The 25,791-nt window shown below is 43.3% G+C and overlaps 1 protein-coding gene across 8 annotated transcripts in view; it reads left to right on the top strand.

The window, feature by feature from the left end:
• Positions 1–25,791, top strand: part of ehbp1 (EH domain binding protein 1) — a 139,181-nt gene that overhangs the window by 84,479 nt on the left and 28,911 nt on the right. For 3 of the 8 annotated variants that reach the window (XM_069712872.1, XM_069712871.1, XM_069712874.1), the window contains 6 exons: positions 5,633–5,783; positions 8,286–8,579; positions 11,271–11,425; positions 16,337–16,475; positions 17,034–17,134; positions 20,037–20,160. In XM_069712872.1, coding sequence (XP_069568973.1) covers positions 5,633–5,783; positions 8,286–8,579; positions 11,271–11,425; positions 16,337–16,475; positions 17,034–17,134; positions 20,037–20,160 — 964 coding nt within the window. Of the gene's footprint in view, positions 1–5,632; positions 5,784–8,285; positions 8,580–11,270; positions 11,426–16,336; positions 16,476–17,033; positions 17,680–20,036; positions 20,161–25,791 lie in introns of those variants that run through there. The other 5 variants (XM_069712876.1, XM_069712879.1, XM_069712873.1 and 2 more) reach the window with 4 other exon arrangements.

Below are 25,791 nucleotides of genomic sequence, written 5' to 3' on the forward strand. Positions count from 1 at the left end.
GTCTCTCCCTCCCTCCCTCTCCGTCTTTCACTCTCTCTCCCTTTTTCCTCCAATTTTTCCGTCTTTACTGAAATTTTTGAAGAAAAATTAATAGATTTAAAAAAAAAAAAAAAATTGGCACATGTATTATTTTTATATATATACCCATATTTGTTTTTGATACATTACAGTGTAATTAAAGTGAACAGATAATTTGAAGCCTCCGTTAGTGATTCTCAAACTGAAGACCACATTTCCCATAAGCCCCATCGCTTCCTGTCACAAAGAGGATGTTGTTGTTGGTTGGTCACCATCGATCCTCGCTCTCAACCTGGTTTGATAGCACATCGTATCAACTGTAGATACCATTGTTTTTTTTAAAGGAATTATTACCATCACAATAATGTTCCATAATTATCACATTGTAACATCAATGTTGAAAATATTAAGATTCCAATCAGTTTTGTATGTATATGTATATCTGTATGTCAATATGTAGCAACAGACCGGTTTTCAGGTTTAATAGATACAATTATTTTTTTTTTAAATCTAAATTAAGTGATTCAGTAAATTCTCTTTTATATATCTCCAGGTGGAAATTGTCAGAAAATAGACGTAGAGTGATGATACGGCTTTTAATTGCCGCTTTTAAAGCGTATAATAACATTAAAGTTTGTCATGTGTCGACTCCGTGTTGTTTTTGTTTTTGTGGTTTGAATGAACTACCAACAGTTGATTGATTTCTACCTGCGTGTGCGTTGTGTCTGGACCGTCACTCTGGCAATTGAAACAATGCTGACGGGTGTGTGATTACACAGCTATCTGAATGGTTTGGTGTGTGTGTGTGTGTGTGTGTGTGTGTGTGTGTGTGTGTGTGTGTGTGTGTGTGTGTGTGTGTGTGTGTGTGTGTGTGTGTGTGTGTGTGTGTGTGTGTGTGTGTGTGTGTGCCTGGGAAAGATAGAGACCTAAAGCACCTCTTGACTGTGAATTAGCCTGTCATGACAAATGTCTGGAGCTGCATGACTGGCTGCCAGACTGGCTGGCTATCTGGGAGGTTGGCAAACCCTTTTTAGATAGTGATTGTGTGCGCATTGCTCTGTGTGTGTGTGTGTGTGTGTGTGTGTGTGTGTGTGTGTGTGTGTGTGTGTGTGTGTGTGTGTGTGTGTGTGGCATCACTCTGTGCCCACGCCAGGCCTCTGTACATGACCAGTGGTGCGTGCCCTCCCTCCCTCTTTCTACTCGCCCAGAAAAGAGCAACCAAGGCGACAACCGGCTCCCCCTGTGCTCAAAGAGAGCCTCCGGAGCGGAGAGGGGGTCCTCGCCCGACGCCAAGCCCACAGAGGAGCCCTCTGTCTCAGCCTCGCACTCAACCGTTTAGCCTCTCTTCCTCTGGAGGTTCGCAGCAGTCGATGGAAGACACAGTACGCGATTGTTCTGGCTGTCGCCATTTTTAAAAAGAAAAGTCTCTTCTCCTCCTGAGTCTCCATTCTTGAAGCCGCCACTGCCCGTTGACCACCAGCTGACTCGCTTTCTCTCCTCCTTTTTTTCTGCTCCTTTTTCATCCTGGCTTTGATCATGTAATGACGTGGCTGGTTGGGTTTGTCCTCTCTGCTTTTTTTTTTTTTTTTTTAAAGTTGCATCCCCGTGGCTTTTGGATCCACCCTTGTTGTTGTTGTTGTTGTCTGATCTTGCCAAATCCAAGCGCCGTATGTGTATGTATCTATTGCCGCTTTCCAAGTTGGAAGTAGTTCGCGTTTTAGTATCGCGTCCACTAGGTGGCATTTAATCTCCACTCGGTCGACCCGTCTGTCCTATGAATGAAAAAAGTTTTCTGGCATACCGTGCTGCTACAAAACAATGAGTTGTAATTGGGCTGAGCGAGTTGACAGGCACCTGTTTGCATGATGTAAACACATTTCTGGAGACTAATTCATCTAAAGTAGAAGTCTGCTTTGTGTCTTGCAAGTTGTACTTTGTCGTCACTTTCTCTGCATTGTGTCCAACTCTTATGAATATAAGAAGGTCTTCTTGAATCATTGACGTGTTTTTTTTGTTGTTTTTGTTTGATAATGAAAACCGAAACCTTTATTTTGCCTCAGGTTACTACTTCTACTTCCTGACGGTAACCGATACGAACGACACGTATTCCAACAGTTTTGCAAACTCACATGCACTCAAGTAAAATTAGCCACAGATAGATTTTATACGAGATCGTTTCACACAATAAAAAAATTTAAAAAAATAAAAAAAGGCCTCTCCTCTCCCCTCCAAAACACATTCTCATATTTTTGAATGGTGGCTCTGTAGCTGATGGAGCTAGTCGCTACTCAGATGCATTTTTCTATAGTGTTAATCCTAGCCTCTGGATAGGCAAAGTCAATTTCCCATTTCCTGTCCCCAAAATGGCTAACAACAATAATGCACCGGGATGTTTTGGATTGTGTCGGGGGCCTGAGCTGTATGTATGTATGTATGTGTGTGTGTGTATATATATATATATATATATATATATAGCTACAACACACACAGGCACACTCAAACTGGTAGCTGCATCCATATCTGTGAAGGCCAGATTGGATATCGGAACCAGTTCATAGCCAGAAGGCCATCGGTGACATTACTGTTTATCATATTACATTTATAAAAGCGGGGAGAGGACTGCTTATAAAACATGATGAAAAAAAAATGAAAAAAGAAGGAAGCACGGATGGAAAGAAAGAAATACTGGAACAAAATGTAACAAGTATGAAGAAGGAAAAGCAATTATTCTTTGTGTCTGGTCCGAAAACTGTAACAGAAACTTCACCCCTTTTTAACTTTGATAGATGATCTTAGCGCCTGTTTAGGTTCATCTCAACCCCTTATCAAGGTTGTCGTGCAGCCGAATGTTTCCTAAACAAAATCATCCTTCCACTCGGCAGAGATCATTACAAGGGCTCTTTTGAAAGAGGTGTTTCAGGCAGTGCTTCCTGTCCTCCTACCGTACACCATATCACATATAGGTCGGTGGTGGGGTTGAACGTACGGAAAGACCCCTGACAAGTTTTAACCTGCCTCACCGTGTTGGTCTGAAAGAGGGTTTTTAGATCCTCTTCTGTTTTGCACGTATGTGTCTTGTCACACACATTTACTTTCTTGCGCACTGCATTTCTAAAGTGAACAGAAACAGTTGTGTATTTTGTATCATGTTGCTAGGTTACACAAATGTAAACACAAACTGAGTTACCACTGTACTTATAATTATCCATTAATTCGTTGTCATTGTGATTCTTAATCCAGGGTTTCCCCGACTGTCACAGCATTAAGGCGTGTTTTCACAGCACCTCCGCCACTATAGCTAATGTATTTTATATAGCTATGATATTACATGAAAATGCATTGTTTTTAGTGAAGTAACTGATCACTTTCACATTGTGAAACCTATAATTGACAAACAAATCTTGTTTCCAGATACAATTTGTCTTTTTCAAGTGTTTTTTTTCTCTTTGTAAAACACTTTGTAACTTGTTTTCAGCATATATATTTCTATTTTTCAAACCACAAATCTCGTTTCCTTGCTCTGTCGCCTGGAACTGTGGTGAATGAGAGCCGGGGAAGAAGTGTTGTGACTTCTCTCACTCCTCTCCTCACTCTTTATCTGTCTTTCTGTCTCTTTCTTTTCCCTCTGACACTGTCTCTCTCCCTCTCTTTTTTTTTTTTTTTTTTTATCAGTCTCTCTCTAAGGTGTGTTGTCCTCTCCCCGTGGGCATCCCCCTGGGCCCGCCCCCCTCCCCACTCCCCCCCCCACACACACACACACCACACACACACACACACATACACATACACAGAGTGCATTAGGGTTGCTGTCATTTACAATACAACCCCATTGTCCCGGCCAAACAATAGCTACAAACAAACAATTGACATGGAAATGGAGAGATGTAGCTCATTAGCCGGCGCTGCTTGTTTTGTTAATGGATAAATGGGCGGCTTCAATAGGCCAGCCCTAAAACCCCTGCCTCAATATGGAGAAGCCTGATTAACAGGAAACCACAGGGAGGGAGAGCAGCGACAGAGAAATGCAGCTTCACTCTCCCCTGGGTCCTATGTGCTTGTGTATGTTTGGGATAGGAGGGGGGGGTGGGTTCAGGTTTTGGAGGAGTGTGTGTAGGTGACTGTGTGTTTTGGTCGACGAGTTCATGCATGCGAGTGCGAGACGGGGTTTGTTTAAGTTGTTGTTTGTTCGTGAGCTTTATAGCTTCTGCTGTAGTAATAGTAGAGGCTTCAAACGTGCAGCCATTTTTTTTTTTTTTTTACAATTGACTTGCATGCATGGAAACACAACTCCAGTCATAAAAGTAGGACAACTTAAGAGCCTGGATACTTTTTAAAATCAGTATAATCTTTCATAGCTGCTTTTCAAAGCACTTTTTTTAAATTATTATTTAAAGATTTCTTTCTGTTCCTCTTCTCTTCTTTGTGTCTCTTATTTTCATTGTTTGTGCCACTTTCTTTTCATCCACCTGTCCTGGATATTTGTTTGTGTCTATCTAGTCACTGTATGTAGTTGTAGCCTGTGCACCCAGTGTGTGTGCTCGTCATCAGTTAAGTGCTTGTCAATTGACATCATCAAGGTTTTCCCGTCTGCTCTGTGTGTGTGTGTGTGTGTGTGTGTGTGTGTGTGTGTGTGTGTGTGTGTGTGTGTGTGTGTGTGTGTGTGTGTGTGTGTGTGTGTGTGTGTGTGTGTGTGTGTGTGTGTGTGTGTGCGGCCTGTGCTATCAGTGAGATCAGATTGGATCGAGCTGAAAATGGCATTTCTGCCATTGCTCTGATGGTTACGGCTCAATACAGTATCTGTCTAGTGCCAAGATGGTGTGTGTGTGTGTGTGTGTGTGTGTGTGTGTGTGTGTGTGTGTGTGTGTGTGTGTGTGTGTGTGTGTGTGTGTGTGTGTGTGTGTGTGTGTGTGTGTGTGTGTGTGAGACGGGGGGAGGGGAGGGGCTGTGTCTATGTTCATAACTCCATAATACAGTGAGATGCGTGCATCCGTTTTATAGCAACACTTTTTCCGATGTCGTGCACAAATTTCAGATAACGGTGTCTTTATTTTTTTTATCAGCAGTGGGCCGTCTTAAAGTAGCCGTAATGTAATAAGCAGCAGCAGTTATGAAAATCACATCACACGAGCAGAAATAACATGCAACAAAACATGAGCAGCCATTTATGTATCACAACTAAAAACATAGAAAAACACAAGTGATCGAATGTTGGCATAAACAGACATTATTTTAAGTCTTTATACGATATATGAAAAGGACTTTTCGTATTTGGGTTCGCCACCTGTGAATGAGAGTGACCTGTTTAAATTGAGACGGTGATATGTTTTAGAGATTAATATCAGAGGGTAGAAAGAAAGGACTCATGGAGCATGATGAGACCGATGACAAATATCCAGTATTGTTTCGGATACATTGAAATACCCGAAACAACCTGAGAGAGCGAAGTTGAATATTGATATGACACCTTTCTATGTGGCCACTGTAAACAAGCAGTCCTAATTTCCTTACACTCCATCTGATATTTGGGATTGTACCGTTTTGTTTTTTTCCTGATTTATCTCGTAACATCTACCTCGACAACAGTCCCCTGACGTTCTCCTGTTCCCGTGTGCAGGAGCGGGACGCCGAGCGGCGGAGGCAGCTGAGAGAGCGAGCCAGGCAGCTGATCGCCGAGGCTCGATCCGGAGTCAAGATGTCCGACATGAGCCTGCTGGACACGACGAGCGCCGAGAGAGCGAAGGGCGGCAGGGCTGTTCCTGCTGGAGGTCAGCGCACTCTTCAAACACCCTCGTCTTCAAACATGTCGTCTTTATGGACACATCATTTTTATTCGCTCTTTATTTATCCGCATTAACAGGCTTTCAGAGTTACAATAACATTCCCTAATTTCTCTTTTAACTCCAGTACAAAAAAAAAAAAGAAAGTCACAGTTGCATGCTTTTGACATACACTCACTTTCCTCAGCCACACGTGCTAAGACTCACACATTTCCATTATGCTCTCTAAAGGGGTTCTGACTAATCCTCAGAGGAAAAACAAAATGCCATTTGACAAAACAGCCGCAGGTCTAAAAAGCGCCATCCTTATATTAAGAGAAGCCGTTTACCCTGCGACTCCTCCCTTGTCTCGTTCGCCCAGTAATTGTTAATCAACACAACACGTTGCGCTGCCAAAATTACGCTCAAAACACCAAACCTTTCTAATAAAGGCTTGCAGAGGTGGCAAAAGGCTGCCCGTGTGCATTTCCTACTGCTTTCCATTTCCCTGAAATTGGGGTTATTATCATGATGACCATTATTAGGCCTCTAGTTATTCGTGTCCGATTCGTCTGCATTACGCCTCTCGTTTGGTCTTCAGGTGCGCCGCATGCTAATAATAAGTGATCGTTGAGACAGGTGAGGACAAAGAGGGAGGAGGAAATTTAAAAAAAACGAGTTTTGTAAGAGTGAAAAGGGAAGAAGAGGTGTCTTGATATGAAGTGGGAATGAAGGAGAACAGATTTTGATGCGGCTTCCGTCGATGGATAGACGCGGCTTTTGGTGTCTTCATTAAACACGTGGTCCGTGAAATTAAACCACTATTGATGGCATAAGAGTGTCCAAAACTCCCAAAATACATAGTTTACACGTATAAACGCAGAAAAATCGCCACGATTCAGAGGCTAGAATCAGACAAGTCGGCAGTTTTTTTTTTTTTTTTTGTTTTTCTGCCCTCCAAATGATTAATCAACTAATCGTCGTTGTTCTGGTAAGAAGACGACAAAAAAGGACAGCTCAGAGGAAACATGACGTGTTCCTCTGAGCTGAGAAAAAAAAAAAAAAAAAGATTACCAAAACCCCCAAAACTGATCAACTGGAGACGAGATGACGGGAGTTGAAGCGACATGTTGGCTAAAACAACGGGAGAAGGACGGAGAGGCGCGAGGGAGGGGAGCACTTGATTTATTTGCTCCTTCAGCTTTTCTGAATTGGACTAATTGTTGATCTCGTTAAAAATGGAGTTGGAGGAACGAAGGGAACGAGGTGGGGGGGGGGGGGGTGAGGAGAAGAGAGAAATGCTGTGGGCTGTGATACACAAGGCCTGCAGAGCAGAACGGCTAATCCGAGCCCCCCCCCACCTCCTCCTCCAACTCCTCTCTCTCTCTCTCTCTCTCTCTCTCTCCCCCCTCAGCACCATTCACAGTCCTTTAAATGCAGCTCGGGCTGCCCCCTCCAAGTGTCTGCCCGCAAAGAAACTTTCCAAACTCCATCACCATGGCTTCCCATTAATTAGGCCTCAGCCAGCCACGCAGGAATGGCGCTTGCTAGCACGCTCCGCATCGCAGCTAGCAAATTAAAAAAAAAAAAAAAAAAGACAGGAAATACTGTTATTTTGACTCCCTGTCCTTCTCTCTTTGTTCTCGGTCTCTCTCTCCTCCACCATGCTGTAAATAGCAGAGGAGTGAGCGTCGCAAAGTCTTGACACTGTTTACTGATTGTTTTTGTTTTAATCCATGGTGGGTTATCCATGCAGCTAGAGCTGCTCAGGTCTCCGCTGGAGTTTCTTTCTAACATGCTTTTTTTTTTTTTTTTTTTTCTCAGGGGGGGGGGGTGTTTTGTTCCTAATGTGGAGACACTGTTGTTTCTATTGAGCCCCTCAGGAGACTTAATGGAATATGTGCTTTCATGTTTTTTGGTGGGTTTTTTTTGTTTTGTTTGCCTGCCTCTTTTATCTGGAACAAGAAAGGCCGGCCACAGATCTTTGAGTGAGGGAAATTAAACCGAGGTCTGTTTGGACATTTTGTGCGTCCGCGCGCTTAAATCCACACAAACAGACGCAATCAATTTCTTCTGTTGGAGTTTACTGCCTTAATTTGGATACGAGATCAATTAGTTTTGCTTTCTGTTTGTGAGGGCAAAAACTTTCTAAAAGACAGGACGACAACTATCATGGCATCAGGTTCACTGTTGTATTGACAGGGTGATGTGGACGGAGAGGGTGGGAGACACGTGACGGTGGATTATAAATTTAAGGCGGGGATCATTAAATTCGGTCGTTTGACATGTTTTCTTTCCACAGACTGTTGACACAAACTAACCAAGCATTGTCTCTCTCTGCGCTCCTCCCTTGTTCTCTATGTTCTGTTTACTTCTCCTAACTTCCCTTCTTTTCTTACATCCTCACCTCCTCCCCTTTCCTCTTCACTTTTCATCCTTCGTCTCTCTGCCCTTCCTCCTTTTTTTTTTTTTTTTTTTTTTTTATTCCCTTCTGTCCATCCGTCTCCGCAGATGTTTTGGACAGAGTGAGAAGTCATCTTGAGGATGATGGGGTTGATGGTCAGAAGGGTGAGGATGAGGAAGAGTGGAGGGCTGAGGAAGAGCAGCTTCACTTTGGTGGTGGTGGTGGTGGTGGTGGTGATGGTGATGATGATGATGATGATGATGACGATGACACTGTTGGTGCTGCCACATCTGCGCCTGCGCTGGTTACTAACCCACTGCCACCGGAGGCTCCTCCGACCACCTCCAGCACCCAGGGGCCCCTGGAGCTTACTAACCCCGGCTCTGAGCTAACCTCTCTGGGTAAAATCACTGGCTGACACTGCGTAGTGCTGCATGACTCACTGTCGTCTTTGCTTCATCTGACTAATTCATTCACCTGCCTCGGCCTTCTTTCACATGTTCCCCGTATGTTTCCTCACAATTTCTCTTATCGTCTCTCTCAATCACGAATTTGACGAGATATCTATCAGGCAATCCGTAAACAAGACATTGAACAGACATTTACTTCCTGAAGACAAATTAACGAGGATTTATCAGATAGTGATGAAGGCAAATGAGAATTAAAAGGGCTCTTGAACTGCACTAGATTACGAATGTTTTCTGAGTCGTGTCTTTGTGACCAGGAAACACCTTTTCAGGACCAGTCTCATGTACGGGGTTCCCACTGGTCATTTTTGGAATATCAGAGAATTATAAAAAGTCTATTCCAGATGTGAAAATTCATGGAATATCATGGAATTTTGTATATATTTCATGAAGTATTTTTCTATATAGTGTTATTGAACTTGTTTCCTAAGTGGCTTTTATCACCTTCCCGCTTGTTAACAATCACTTCAGTCAAAATTTGCTTTTTCCTGTAATGAAGGAAAACATGACAAATTTGATTACTTAAATGATCGGGTGAGAAGATGACAGAAAAAGCCAGAAGTAAAGTTTGTAAAACTACGATTGGTCTGTTAAAATATGGGAGAGGGACCCCTTCACAGCCACGGCAAGAGTACAGGCAGGGGGAAATTCATTCAAGTTGTTCACATTTAAGAGGAAATATTTTCCTCTATTTTATGCCCGTGAACTCAGAAATAAAACTCTCAAATTGTTGGGAATAAATTAATGGGACTGGATTTTGTCTGATCAGCAAAAAAGCAAACTGTTTTTAACGCTAATTTATCAGTCACGGGAATCCGTTCTTAGTCAGTGAGTTTGACATTTGATTTAAGAGTGGGAATGTACGCTTGACTGTCCTCATCCAGATAAAAAAAATGTAATCTCAGCTTGACCTACTCGCTCATTTACTCACTTATGCACTCACCTGTCATTCAGTCACTCACTTAAGTGCATGCTTTTCTTCTTTCAGTACATTATCGTGACTTACCGCTTTATTTACTTTCCCCACTTGACATATGCAGAACTAAATAACATTATATGTTAGGTTTGTGCTGCCAGACTTTTGCTGTTTTCTTTTCACAAGAAACTTCTTTAAGTAGGAATTAATAAACTGAGAGAACTGCTCCCCAGACAAAAATAAAAAGTAATATCTTCAGTAAAGCATTTGCCCAAATCTTCAGAGGTAAACTAATTACTTTGTTTTTGTATTTAAATTATTTGACTTGCTTCTCTAATTTTTCCTGTCGATGTGAGATAGGTGAGAGTAAAGTGGAGGGACCAGAAGAAACAAACATGAAAACAGACAAAATGCTTCCTCCAGCTTTGAAGTGCAGTATCTCCGCACTAGTTTTCTCACAGTTTTGTGTTTCTTTGTTGGTGCTAATTTCTATGTAGTCTTGAAAGAAATCGATGGTGCCGATTGTTCCCATAAAGTCGCTGATAACGCCACGCTTCATTCTGTTTATATTTCCCCTCTGAATGTTTAGTTACTGTCATCATTTTCTTCCAACCGAGGTCATTCAACCCTCCTCTTCCACACTATGTATATATCGGGTGTAATTTGTTTTACTCTGGATATTTGTATGAGTCTGTCTCTTTGTGACAAAGTTCAAGAGAGTGTGTGTGTCTGTGTTTGGCATCTGTATACATGCATCATGTGTGTGTTTGTGTGTGTGTGTGTGTGTGTGTGTGTGTGTGTGTGTGTGTGTGTGTGTGTGTGTGTGTGTGTGTGTGTGTGTGTGTGTGTGTGTGTGTGTGTGTGTGTGTCACAGGGGGAGGTGACACATGAAACGGTTGCCCTCCCGTTCTTTCATCTTCCTCGGTGCAGTGGTCTGGCCTGGCAGGGAGCGGGTGGCTACCAGTCCCTGGAAAATATAGCTGTACGCAGCGACTGGCAGCCGCAGAGAGGGAAGGACAGGAAGGAACAAATTAAGGACGGGTGGAGGCCACAGAGGGTGTACAAGTCAGATTTGATTGAATGAAAAGAGATCGTTAGCTCGAAAATTACAACATACTTAAAGAGAAAGATTTAGCGTGAATGAATGGGGAAAGGTGCCAAAAGTAAAGAAGAAGAGAAATATTATCACAGAGCATTATTTCAGCTGTGGGGGGAGATCAACAGGGATAAACTAAATATTATAAACTCTTCGGAGAGTGTGGGCAAACACTTACAAAATGAGACGTGCTCCCTCTGCCTCCATCTTGCCCAGTGGTTTCCATGGTGATAGTCCCAGTAATGTACACTAGGTACCTCAGCAGCACTCTGCACTGCAAACAGGACTTAAGGCTGCACGGTCTGTCCAGATCTCTATTTCGCTCACACATCTATATATATATATATATACACACACAGTATATATGGTGTGTATCTCATCCCACTCTTGTGTTTGTGTGCCTTATCAGTGGCTTTGCCCCAAGTACACATGAATGGAAATGAAGATGTCTCTACTTACTCGTCTTTTTAACTTTATAAAAGTCTCAATTGAGGAAGTTAGAAGTGTGTGTGCGCGTGTGTGTTTTGCTTGTGTGTGATGCCTGTGATATATGTGATATAAGATTCTTTTATATGAATAAAATGTTTATTCTCTTACCATTTTCTCTCTCCAGGTACAAACAGTAAGCATGTGGATCTGAAGCTGAAGAAGCTGGTGGAGGTCAGTCCGAGAGGAGTCACGTCCCCTTCATCCCCGTCCTCCACCTCCTCCTCATCCTCGCCGACTGCCTCCTCTACCTCCCCACTCAGCCCTGCAGAAGGACTGGAGGTACACACACATACATATTACTCACCTCCAAAACACCCGCTGTGTATCTTTATTTTATTTATTTTTTCCACCTCTCTTTCCTTTCATCTCTCTGTCTGTGTTTTTTTTTTTTTTTTTTTTCCCTCTTTCTTTTTCCCCCGTCTCTCCCCTCTTCCTCGGTACACCATCAAAGAGTTAGTCAAATCAATTAGGTCCGATTGACCCTGGTTGTCAACCGGCTGACCCTTTGTACACATCAGTGTGTTGGACCACTTCATGTAAGACCGCAGTTTATCCCCTTCGTGTCCATATGAATCCATCTGAAGCCGTCACACACACACTCTGACATCACAATGCTCTACATAACATGTAGTCGCCTCTATTGACCATGACCTTTTCAGACAGTCGTGTGCGTGTGCGTGGATGTGGATTGGCGGGGGGGAGGTGGGCGGGGGGGGTCGTTACGGATGCCTGTGTCTATATCTTCTGATGTGAATATTGAGTCAACAACGCAGTCGGCCGGCCTGAACATCTGTTTAATTGATTTTGAATGTCAAGTGGAATAAGGTGAGCGCGTGTGCGTATGTGGCCGGCGCTACAAGTGAGACCCGGTGCGCTTATGGCGACACAGGGTGTCTTTGATCATCGATTCACATAAACACCCTCTTGTGTTCAAAGCTTGAAAGAGCTTAGTGCTTTATGGCCAAAGGAGCGCGTTTGTGTGCGTTTTACCACTTGACCCTCGCAGAAAGTAGAATCACCCGTTTGGTTGACGCCTAACAAACCCTAAAACACTTTCACCCACGTGCGAGTGCATTCAGTTCGTTGCTCTGCCCAATCTTTGATTCCTGATTTCCAACGGTGAACTTCAGCACCTTAACATGGGAACTCCACCACCACCAGTGTACAAATATGAGAACATACGAGATGTTATATGCTCTGAAGGTAAAGGTCCCTTTATTTAACTGCTCTTTCTACTTACTTGTGTGAAGTAGTTGCATTTTGTCATCTAAGGTGCCACTTCATGTAATGTATTGTGAAAATAGTTCACTATAGAGTATATCACCAATCAGGTCGTTGAACAATAGCAACAGCTCAAAGAGAGCTTAATCAGGAGCTTGAAATATTAGGCATTAAAAAAAAAAAAAATTAAAAATCCCTTTTTGACCCAGCACAGCCGTTAAGCTGTTAAGTCATAACTCAAATAACTTTCTATTCAATTGAAGATATAAATTGGAGAAACTGCTTGTTTTCCAGTGTTTCCAAGTTCAAGTACACAGCTGAACGAAATGTCGTTCCTCACAGTCCCAAGGTGAGACTACAAGATAAGAATAAAACAGAAATAACAAAAAGAAATGCCAGAAACACACATAAACATAAAAAATGACAAGGTAAGTTTGTGGAATACATTAGGCTCATGTATTTGGTGGGCTGTTTGGGGCTCCTCCCCCAAGAAATATTTGTTTTTCAATTAGAAATATGCAATTTCACAACACTTTTAACCGTTATTGTTACCTTAGCTTTGTATAATTTTCCAAAAAAGCAGGTGCTAAATCAACAAAACCCTCAAACAACACCGTGATTTTACATTCCTTCGGTTTAGGTGGTGCCCAAAATGGCTTGGGTGGTGCACTTATGCCTCATAATAATAAAGAGAACCTTGCTGTCAAAGCAGCCTGAATATAAAGTCCTCTGAAGCAGAATATTTTGATGTAACTCTCTTGCCACACGAGGACAACTTTTTCCTCAGAAGTCTGTTTGATTCTGTAACGCTGTAGTCAGCGGTAATTTTTGTTTGTCCCATTTATTGTCACCAGAGTGATATAAACATGAGGCTGCGTCATATTAGTATACGCCGCACAAAACCACTAAAACAATAAAGTTATATCTTAATCGAAGTTTTTTTTTTGCAAAAATAATTTGCGCGTCAATATTTCATTCGGTAAGCGGTCGTGTGAGTTTTTTCTGTCCTTTTTAAAAGAAGGATGAATCGCCTGGTCCCCCTCCTCCCTCCGAGAGGATTGCGCCTCCCCAAAAGTCCTTCAGGCGGGTGGAACGACCTGCAGGAACATCACACGCTCGCGCCCTCTCATTAGCGATTGTGTGTATGCGCAGCCTCGGTAGCGCACGATAAGGGCATGCGACGCTCAGCAGACTGCAACATTAGTCACGCAGCCCCCCGCGTGCACATTCACAGACTCGCACGCACCAAAAGCACTGAATCACCGCTGTCACGGCTTACCACGGCGATGATAGCGGCGATAAGCGATACAGAGGAAGAAGGGGAGAAAGTAAGAAAAGGGGGGGCAATATCTGCTCGTCCCAGAGGCGTAAAGAGGAGACAGAGGGGTAGTCAAGTGGGCAGGTGTTCTCTCTCGCTCTCTCGCTCTCTCTCTCTCTCTCTGTGTGTGTGTGTGTGTGTGTGTGTGTGTGTGTGTGTGTGTGTGTGTGTGTGTGTGTGTGTGTGTGTGTGTGTGTGTGTGTGTGTGTGTGTGTGTGTTTGATTGATTGAGAGAGAAACTGTTCAATAGTTAGTTCGTAAGAAGATAGTTGGTCTTTTTTTTTTTTATTCAAACAGTAGCCATTTCACCTCTGGATTGTCGTCCAGCTAACAAGTCACACTTTACAACCGAGTGTAATAATTGGGGGAACGGTCTCAGTGAACTAATCAGTCACTCCAGGGATTTACTACTTTTGCTAAATAAACTCTTCCCTGTGCATTTTGCAAGGGCTTGCAGTTTTTCTTTTTTAACCAGTCACTATAGCAAAACATATTTTCACAAAAAAAAAAAAATCCCCCTCGTGAAAATATGACAAGGATTAATCCAATAAATCTGGCGGCGTCCAATTATTATCGACTGTTTCACTTTTCTTTAAACAAACATATGAAATATTCATAACATCAGCCGGTGGGTGGACGCAGCGCCTCGTTTGAATACTTTGAGGGAAGTTTGTTTTTGTCCTCTACCCAAGTGATCTACACGCACGCACCATTTTAGATCATATGGTTGCTTAATAATAAAAAAGAGAATGAGGACACCTTTGTTGGTAAATAGAGGTCAGAGAAATATTGCTATCCCAGTTTACTTTTTATGTTGTGACCATTGACTGTATTTAAAAACTGGACGTAGGTTCCCAGTCTGGAAAATGAGGCCGATGCAGAAGTACCTTAAGCTGCAATACCGCCGAGGGCCACTAGCGGTCGGCTCCAAAAAGCCTCCGAGCTCCATAGACTCCCATTCAGCTAGTCTCATAAAATTCAATAAAATTTCGCCACGAGTTCTTTCAGTTTTGTCAGCTAAAGTTGTGAAAATGTGCATCTGGCAGAGACATGAACGTGAGGCGTCCCGTTGGAAACGAAACATTAATTTGCCACTAAACAACACATTTTTGTGTTTGTCACTTTTTATTGGCCTCACAGTTTAATGCCAGTGTTTTTTCCCCTCCTCACTTTTCCTGCAATCAGTAATTTAAATATACTCTCTGCTCTACTGGATTGTTTTGGTGCTGCGCCTAAATGCACCCACATTCAAGATCTGGCCATTTTAAAATGCTTAATTGGGCTTTTTGTATGTAGCGCTTCATAAATAAATTTGCCTCAATTTGACTTGACGTAAGGTTTTTAAGTGGATGGTGCGAGCTCTGACGGACTAATAGACAAAACAAAAGTGAGAACAGACTAATTGCCGACATTGTTTTTGAAAGTCAATAATCTGAAGCTAAACTAACAACTCCCCGTCTTCACGCTGTTTCCCACCCACACTGTCTCTATTAGCCGCCTTCGCTCTGCACACCCGGCTTGACTATCTCCCTCCGTCTCAAGCAGTGGAACATGTTTGCCCTAATTGTCGACTTTATTACACGTTTCGCCGTCTTATTAACGTTGCCACAACATCAATCTTAGCCCGAGTCGGTTTCTTTTTCCACTCGGCTTGGCATATTCGGAGGCTTGGTAATAAAGCATTTCCGCATGCCGTTTTTTGATAGTGGGAGAAGCGAGCGTGGAGCTTTTTAACACGTGTTCACTTTGAAAACAATAGCATTTTTTTTCATTTTGCATAATCTGAATATATTTTCTGGCTCGAGGTTTTGTTGAAAGTCAAGTTAATTGCCTCCTTTTTGTCTCTCTCATGAGTGAGGGAGAGAATGAACGATTGTGTGTGTGTGTGTGTGTGTGTGTGTGTGTGTGTGTGTGTGTGTGTGTGTGTGTGTGTGTGTGTGTGTGTGTGTGTGTGCGTGCGCGCGCGCACTGCGAAAGGGGTTCATGCAAACAAACAAATCACAATGCAGCTAACATATCAACTTCTACCAGATTTATCTCATGGCCTGTCAGTAGGTGTGTTTGCACACACTTGTTTACATGTGCACTAATGGTGTGTGTGTGTGTGTGTGTGTGTGTGTGTGTGTGTGTGTGTGTGTGTGTGTGTGTGTGTGTGTGTGTGTGTGTGTGTGTGTGTGTGTGTGTGTGTGTGTGTGTGTGTGTGTGTGTGGTCACAATAATCACAGAGCAGCTGTGAAATCCTGAAAGCGGCTGCCTGATAAAAGCTTGAGAGCAGATCTAAGTGGCCGGTAGAGTCCGACAGCATTACAGAGAAGACGTGGAGAGGCGGCTGACTAATTGGATAGTCATTAGTTTTAAGTTAAACCAACTACTTCATCTCTACGAGTGTCTTTTCTGTTTGTTTTTGCATTTTCACGCCATCCATTGTTTTGGATTTCAACTCTCCCTGCGCAATTTGGAAGTTGCGCGTGTTCATTTAGTTTCTTTCTCCGTCTCTTAACTTGTACTTTTTGCTTAACTTCTGGTTGCAAGCTATGAGTGCAACACCAGAAAACCGCTGTTGGATGGGCTGTTTTATAGCCCGATGACACACACAAGCTGAATGCGTTTTTTTGGGGGGGTTTTTTTTGTCTTCTTCCTGTGTCCGACAGAATAATGCCGAGGAGCTGCGAGCGGAGCGGCTGCGCAGAGCGACCGAGAGGTTGCGAAGCCCGGTCGTCTTCAACAAGGACTCCGCGGTCAGGAAAACACAGTTGAAGTCCTTCAGCCAGTATGTGGAAACCCGACCAGGTGGGCGACGGTACCGCACGTAAACACAATGCACACAGTATTTACCCAGAGAGGTGTGTTGACACACGACTCGCATACGTAATTCAACTCCCAAGATTTCTGACATAACATATTAAATACAGAAAAATACATATTCCAAGATTTCTAGCCGAACATGCAAACCAACAGTTGAATTAATCGTCATTAATCATCTATGAAATGACAATAAAAGGTAAGAAAAGTTTTAGGTTGGAAAAAAGCGCAGCAACTCTTTAACTCGGTAAAAGAAATGAACGCTGACGACGAGGATGATGTCATTTTTTTGTTAAACAGGAGAAAAGCAGGGTTTCTTTATAAGAGCAGAGGCAATAACAACAATAAAGAAACTAGTTAAAAGTTTGTGATATTTATTAGTTATCCTCACGGTCTCCACTCTTCATGTGGCACAATGTGTAAGCTTTTATATAAGTACATAACACTGTGGCAACGAAGTACGAATCCCTCAAGTTTGAATTTTTTTTCCGTGAATATCAATCTGGGTTTTTCTCCTTTTCATTTTCTGTCACTTCATCCCTGCAGAGGTGAAGAGACAGAAGTCTGTCCCGGAGGATCTAAGGAAGGCTGAGGAGGACCGAGGTTCACCGACGGAGATCGATATTCGCAGACCGTTCGAAGAGGAGGTTCGTCGGTTTTCTTCAACTTTATCCAAAAACAGGCAGGAAAAAACAGAGGACACAAATTTTAATTCTACAAAGTGGTAAAAAAAAAAAAAATTAAAAAAAATATATACTATTAAGCACTTAAAGTCACAACTCACTTATTTTAGCTTCTGCTGTGTCGTGGTCACCAGTTCTCTGTCTGCTTCGTGTGCAGCCTCGTGTTTGAGAAACGGTAAACGAGGAGAGTTCGGGGTCAGGAGGGAGGCGGGAGGTCGTTTCCTTTAACGGCTCCTGCTTGACCTTTTTTTCATTTCCTGTTCGTCAGCTTTCCGTCTCTCCAGTCTTGTCTTACTGAGCTCTTCTCTCCGCTCCCGCTACGCTTAAACTTGACCTCCTTCCCTTCACCTTGTCCACCTCTGAGCCTCTCTCTCTCTACTGTTCTCTCTTTGCCACAGAGACATCTAAGTATTGATCTAACAGACTGCCATTTTAATTATAACAATGGTAGATATCAGCTGCTCTGCCATTTAGAGATGTATGCGTGCGCGCGCGCGCGCGTGTGTGTGTGTGTGTGTGTACACACCTGCACGTCCTTCAAGTGCACACACACACTTCACACTGTCTTCTCAGACTGTGCGTACAAAGAGTGTGTTTATAAGAATGCTATTATTTCTGTGTGTGTGTGTGTGTGTGTGTGTGTGTGTGTGTGTGTGTGTGTGTGTGTGTGTGTGTGTGTGTGTGTGTGTGTGTGTGTGTGTGTGTGTGTGTGTGTGTGTGTGTGTGTGTGCGCCTGCCTGCCACTGGAGACCACGAGGGTGAATCTCTCTTCCCAAGCAGCACCTCTCCTACTCTCGACCTTGCACCCTCCACCCCTGTCCCATCCATCCACACACACACACACACACGCACACACACACACACACCACCCTCCTCCCAGTGCCTGGGCCCCAGGGTTAATGGGTGTTCAACCTTTCCATTATCCCGATCAGCCAAGAATTACCTGCTGAATGATGTTTGCATTAATATAATATATATGGTAATTTCCCTCCTCTTAATTACGGCTGGGCCGAGCGCGGCAAGGGGAGTGGGCTGATCATGTGTAAAATTGATTTGCCAAGGAAAAATATGGTGATAGAGCGAGAGCGCGCAAGGAGGGGGAGGAGGAGGAGGGGGAAGAGAGGCTGCAGGGAATCAGCACACACACACACACACACACACACACACACACACAGGCACAAAACACACGTGCGCAGAGCCACACAGATGCATACACTCACATGCTGGAAAGAGTACAGGAAAAGTGCTGGCCTGGGTGGAATGAAAAAAAAAAACTTTCTCTCTGCTCACTAGTTCTCCTTCCCATTAAGAAAAATGAAGTGCATCAGCAATAAAATGGAGATATTTTTTCGGATGCATCCTCAGTAGTGAATTTGAATAAACATTTCCCTCTCTGGCAGGAGCTTCTCTGAAGAATAGCAAACAGCCAGGAGACAGAGGTGAAGAGGGGTCAGAAATGGAGTGTGTATTAAGTGCCTGTGGTTATAGAGCGACGTGTGTGTATGTAGTTTTAAGTAGAGCTGAATCGAGGGTTTAGTTTGAGGGACGATGGAGACGTTTAACCTGCAGGTGGGTGAAAATAATCAATTTTAACAAATCTAGTAATTAATCCACCTATACAGTCTTTTTTTTTTTTTTTTTTAAAGACAGATTGAAAGACAGCAGAACGACTTTAGTCTTGTTGTTCCATGTATTTAAAGACAACACCCTTTTTCTTTTTTTTTTTTTTTTTTTTTTAATTCAGTTGCCATGGTATCAAAGATTCATCATAAGTTTTACCAACTTTAGATATTTTTGCACATAGATGTTTCTCTAAATCTCTGTATTCCTCTCTTCATTCGACACATGAAATGATTTCAAAACCTGTCATGTGAGTCGGATACAACAGGTGACTGTTTCAAATTAGTTTTTACACGAGGTGTCACATCAGGGATGTCCAGTATCAAAATGATCAGTTGGAAAGGTCATAGAGTGATTCTTGGATGAAGGTGCCACAAATATACGTACTGATTCTAAATATTGGAAGCTACAATTAGATCATTTGAGGTGAAATTGCTTTTGAGTGATGTTACTGATTATTCAGTGATTAATCTACAGAGAGATATTGATCACAGCTCTGATTCAGGCAAGGTACAGGACAGAACAGGTGTCTTTTATCCAGGAGGAAGTAGCAGCCTGTCGCATGTATCTTCCTCATGTAAGTGCATATTTAAGATGTTTCTGCGGCTTTTCTTTTGTCTTTCTGTTGTTTGTGTTGAAAATGAAGCACTTTCTTTTATTTTTTTTTAGCAGTTTATCAATTGAAATGACAAGAAAACTGCTTGAAATTTTCATTCCCAATATTCAGTTGAATATGTCTTCATCCACAGCTCTGTAATCCGGTCTTTTAAAAATACGAATAATAAATAAAGCTATAAAGTCGTTTTTTGAAGATGCGAGAGAGGAAGTCAGAAATGTCAAAACAAAGCTCGGATGAAAACGAGAGGCAGCAACAGTTGTTTCTGTTTCCCCGGTTGAAATCCTTGTTTGTTCTACGTGGAGGAAGATTTGTGGACACTGCATACATACTCTGCTCACACATTAGAAAACCATTTTACACTCTTCTCCTCTGACTGCCTTATTTCCTCTCTTTATATTTATTTTTCAACCCCTTCATCACCTTTCTTTTTTTTCCCCTCTCCATTCATCTCTGCCTTTCTCTCTTCTCCCCTCATTCTGTCTTATCCTTCTGTCCTTTTTTCTCTCCCTCTGTTTAATGCGATATCTCACTACTCTTCCTTTTCTCTCTTAACTATTCTCTCTCTCTTTTTCTCGCTCTCACTCACTCTCTCTCACTCTCACTCTCTCTCTCTCTCTTGGTTGACAGCAGGCGTTCAAAGACACCAGTCAGTATGTGGTTGGGGAGCTGTCTGCACTGGAGAGCGAGCAGAGGCACATAGACGCCCGAGCAGCTCGCGTGGAGAAGAGGCTGCGCTATCTCATGGACACAGGTACCCCAAGCCCAATTACACTGGAAAAACTGTTTTGGCAAATTGAGCGTACGCACACACACACACACACACACACACTCTGGGAGTTTGTATGTGTGTGTATTTATGTGTGTGTGTGTGTGTGTGTGTGTGTGTGTGTGTGTGTGTGTGTGTGTGTGTGTGTGTGTGTGTGTGTGTGTGTGTGTGTGTGTGTGTGTGTGTGTGTGTGTGTGTGTGTGTGTGTGTGTCTTTGAAGCCCCACACACACACACACACACTCTCTCTCTCTCTTTCTCTCCCTCCCTCTTGGTTGAATGTTGCGCGACGGAGCGCTGGGTGGATATGAAAGGAGGGGATGGAGGGGGGGTGAGGGAGGAGGAGGTGGAGAAGGGAGGGAAAGGGTGGGTTGGGGAAGGAGAGAGAGGGGGGGAGTGGTGGGGGGCGGGGGTGTCTCGGGGATGGGAGAAGAAGGGAGACCTCTCTGGGCTGGGGTGATAAGGGAGCCCTTCATGGGGGAAACGATAACTGGGTGCGATAGCGGAGCCCCAGCCGAAGTCTCCGCTGCAGCCGTTTGCCAGCCGCGGCCCCAGCCAACGAGCCAGCCAGCCTCCACACTATTGAACAGTGCGCTCAGCCATGCACGGCTACACACACACACACACACACCCTCCTTCCCCTAGTACATATCTGGCCTTCATTGATATGCTGTATAAGGAAAAGACGGGGGTGAGTTAAAGGGAAGAGAGAGGAGAGAGGCAAAGAAATGGCCAAGAAGAAGAAGGAAAAAAAAAAAAAAAAAAAAAACACGAGGCAACACAACACGAGCACCGACACAGTTCACAACACCACGACAGACACACACAAACGCTTACACACCCCGCGCATACAAAGTGCAATCTGGTTTGGCGTACAGACCGGGATTCGGAAGGTTTTTATTTAAGATTTGGCCGGGGGTAAAGCCTTGTTAAGACATGAGACAGTGTGCCGAGCCAAAAGAGGGGCCTTGGCTCTGTTAAGTCCCTAACTGAAATTGGAGAATAGCATCCCATTTGTGATATTAAACCATCCCGTGCCTCGCCCAAGAATGCTGTTGGAGGGGGGGGGAGAAAAAAAAAAAACAACAACATGGTTCCAGGAAGTGTAAAATTCTGATGTTTGCGAACGTACTGAAAGTGTAGATGCGGTATTCGCTGTAGTAATTTAGTAGCAGCTCTCACGCTTCTGTCTGATATATCAGTGCCCTAACTTGTTGGATTTAGCCCCCGAAATACCTAAAAAAAAAAGCAACACAGGGGAGGATAGAACGAGGGGTTTTTTTTGTTGTTGTTTTTTTTAAGAAACTGGGGGCGGTGGGATTTGCGCTCCTCCTTCCCCACACCATTTGGTTCCTGATATCGAGGCTATCGCTCCTCTGTTTGTTGTGTTGGCGTTCCTCCCTTTCCGCCTCCCTCCCTGCCTCCGTGCCCTCTCCCCCCCGTCGGAGCGCGTGCCATTGTGTCAATCTGAAGGGCTGTTTTTTCTTCTTTTTCTTCTTCACCCACTGTTAACGCAGCCGCTAGCCAGCAAGACCCCAGGTTATTTACTTTCAAACACCTTCAGCTATAAAGATTTCTATTTATATAGTTATATAAATATATATATATATACACCTGCCGTCCCCTCCTGAAAATACGATTCACTGGAAAAAGGAAGAGGGCGACAACAGGAAGGCGAGGACGAAATAATAAAAGGGTATCACGAAGAGAAATCCACCTCGGTCGCTTTTCACCTCCTTATAACACAAGTGGGAAATGGAATCGACAAAATGTGGTTTCCACAAGTCAACACGCCGTCGACTGTGTGATACACTACAGGCAGGGTTGGAAAGATTACTTTTATAAAATGTCACAGGTTACAGATTACTAGTTACCCTGTTAAAAATGTGTTAAGTACTGAAACTATTTTAATGACTTCATCAAAGCAAAGCAACTAATTACATGTGATTACTTATTTAAGAAATGTAAAGGAAAAATGTTCCCATAACCTCAAACCATGTCTACATTCAGGTCGACTCCATGCTGAGTTATGATAGACAACAGCCTTGACGTTGTTGTTTAAAGCAACATATATTAAGTTGTCACCGCTTTGTAATCACCAACATTTCGAATAGTAATTTAATTATATGTGGTTTGTGCTTTATACTACGAAACTATGACAGGTGCCTCTTTTAGTCAGCATTGAAACATGAATCGTTTTTATAGACTATGTGAGCCGTCATCTTTAGTTGGACAAGTCATTATTTAGGGCATCTTTAAATTGGTCCACACCGGCATTGCGTTGCAGCAATTGAGGGCGGACAAAAAGTTGCCACATGATGTTGGGCGCCTTGCTCACTTCCTGAAAGTGCATTTCAGTTTCCATATCTCATATTGCAGCACTTATCCCAAAGAGCCATCCGATGGGTTATGGATTGTACCTTGAGGCCGAGGTCTGGAGGCGTCAGGCTGAGATGCACCAGTGACAGGTGGTCACTAAAGTAACCTTTTATCACCTCGGCAACTCTGGTCACCTTTCTATATGCTGTCACAGATGATAGATATTTTTCTGCAGACCCCGAATGTCAGATTGAAGTTATGGCTGATTGGCTGAAAGCAAAATATCCACTATTGATCCATCACATCTGACTGGTGCCGTCGCTTTACCAGGTGACATCGTACGAAATTAACACCAGTTCAATGTTGATATTTTTACTCTGCCAGCCTCACTTTAGCAGGTCACCAGCCAACGTCCGGAGGTGCATTTGTTTCGCCGGCATCTGCTTACATCACTGAATTGTGCTTTCTTTCGAATCTTAATGAGAGTTTCCTCAGATGTCAATGATTATTCAGAGAAAGTCTCCCTCGTAATGATAAATTGGTGATACAGTATATATCAGACAGATTTTAAGGTCAGCAGAGCTTATCACCTCTACGTGAAAGCTTGCCGTTGTATCTTTTAGCTACAGTTCACTGGTTTATTCATTGCAACTTGCCCACAACGTGTACATTAGTATGCTTGTTGGCCTAATTAACCCCTCCGTGTGACTGAATACCTGGTTGTGAAATCTGCCACAACGACTCGTTCTGCGTCTCTGCTCAAAGTAACCCAAGACTAAATCACCCATATCATCTCCTGCACTCTCAACGATACAATCCGCAAGTGCTTAAAGACGTGTACAGTCCAGAGGTAAGACGCCGTAGGTCAGGACACGGGCTGCTTGTCTGCGCTGGCGCTACTCAGGCCAGGAGTCCCACATCACCTGTCACCGCACCACACAGGTACCGCAACCAAATAGAAAACAAAACAGACGGTTTAGTCGAAGTTTTCAGGACATTTTACGACCGTCCTGATCTACTATCCTTCTTAATGACACTCGTAAACAACCCGGTTCTGCATCCGTGAATACGTGGAAGCATCCCCCGGCGAAGGCTCTTCTGCTGATGTTTCTCTAAGCCGGGCTGTCATCACCCTCCGAACTCTTTTTGTAAAACAAAATAGAAACACAAAGAACAACCTCTCGCCCGCTCTACTGTCGGCGTTAATCCCAGATATCCTAATCCAAACCAAAACTCTCTATGAGACACCAAAACATCTACAGACCTCAGTCAGTAGCTTAGCGTTATGGAAGCAAAAAGACTTTCCTGGAAAACATCTGGACAGAAACACACAGATTTTGTCACAGTCTTTTCAGTATGAGCTGGAAATCATACACGATCTCAGCAAAAGATTGGATAACTAACTTTCTATGTAGAGGTGAGCAGCAGACTTTCCCAGCAGCTCGTGGCGGTGCGTATGATCATATGATTCAGGCCTCTGGAGGTAAGTTTGGGTGAGCTCAGTGTGCAGCGGTGCCGCGGTCGCGCACGGCGCCACAGGACCGACGGGCAGATGTGAACAGACAGACCGACTGACCCATGACTTTATTGTTCATCTCTCTCTGCTCCAGCAGCAGAAAGCCCGCAAAGATCCTCTGTGCTCTGCTGCTCCACAATATGCTTTCTTTGATATCACATGCTTTTGCTTTGTCATTCGCAGCTCCTTTTATTTATTTTTTTTTCCTTTTTTTTTTTTTCTATAAAAAGTTTGTTCTCATAGATCTTGTGTAAGTATTTTGATAATCTTTTCATTCCCTTTTTAAGTTAATATATCTTGTCACTTTTTATTTTTTTTTTTTTTTTTTTTTTTTGGTGCTTTCATATCAGTACACTCTTCCTTCTTTTTATTTTTCATCTTTCTCACTCTCTCCTTTTATCCCTGTGAATCTCAATTTCTCCATTTCTTCTCTCGCCCTTGCCCGCCCCCACCCCACCACCACCACCACCACCTCCTCCCCCTTCCTCCTTTTCCACACCTCTCCTCTCCTCCCCCCTCATCTCCCCCTGGTTTGGGCACAATGCAGCTTTCTGTGGCATTTTCTATTACGCCGCGGCCCTCCCCAGATGAATCCAAAGTAATTGGGGTGGTTAATTTATTTACTCAGAGGCAGTTCACAGCACATTAAATAATAGAGATAATTGAACAAGAATTGTCAAGTGTCTTCTGATATCAGACACATTACAGGAGGGAGTGTGCATAAAACTCCATTTCTATGCCCCCATTGTTTATGGTAATTAAGTACACAGATTTATTCCTTGGTTGCCTTCCAAGCTTATGGCAGGCACCATTGTTGTCTTCTATTAATATGTAATCAGTAAATAGTTTAATTTTCTAATCTGCGGTTGGAGAATTCACTTTCTAACAACTCTTAATTACTGCTGGGCTCTAATGAGTCTCGCCATGCCGATGCAGCCAGCCAATCGGAGGCCGGGCCCGGGTCGGGGGGGAATTTGAATTCCTGCGGCGCCCCCCCTCGACTAATGAACTTGTTATTCTTGCACCACTGGGAGCACTGTCCTTCACACATGCAACACTAGGAGAACGTTTCACCTCCTGCAGCAGACCGAGTATTTATTCATTGATTATATGAGAAGACTATATGAACAGAAGCTGCGTATTCATTACATATATGTGATTTCTTTTACTAGACTACGATTCAGACCTCTAGTCTATATCATTAAACTTCTTTGACAGTATCCGTTCTTAGAAATTCAGCTTTAACTTTTGATGGTGTCCTAGTGTGCGTTTGATTTCTATTCCGATTCTTCGTTAGTGTGTTTCCACCGATGCATGTAATGCCTCTGACCTTGGCTTTGTAATTTTTCTAAAGGTATTGTTACACAGAAAAAAAAAACATATCAAACACTCCTTATTGAAAATTCAGCTTTAGGTGCGAAGGAGCATTCATATGCGTCATGTGGCCTTCGCAGAAAATCCCCTGACCCCTGTTTGAATATATCTCTACCACCCCCTACCTGGCCCCTGCACTTATTTACACACACCTCCCATTTCAAATAGCTATATAACCTGCAACAATGGACGCAATTATCCAAATAATGGCACTTAGCTGCGCAGCAAAGCTGCCCCTCACCTACTGCGCATTTGATAAGAGATAAACAAGCAGGGAGAGAAAGAGAATGAGTTTTAGCTCTCCCAGATTAACATATGTTTAAAAAATTGCACTCGAAGCCGATAAGATTGACACAGGGTTTTTATGGCGCACGCTCCTTTAATCTGCCTTTGTGTCTGCGAGTCGAC

The sequence above is a fragment of the Brachyistius frenatus genome, unplaced genomic scaffold (assembly GCF_029030835.1).
Source record: "Brachyistius frenatus isolate BFR_SWC_R1_liver_20210118 unplaced genomic scaffold, ASM2903083v1 Contig_113, whole genome shotgun sequence".
In the NCBI taxonomy this organism is placed as follows: Eukaryota; Metazoa; Chordata; class Actinopteri; family Embiotocidae; genus Brachyistius; species Brachyistius frenatus.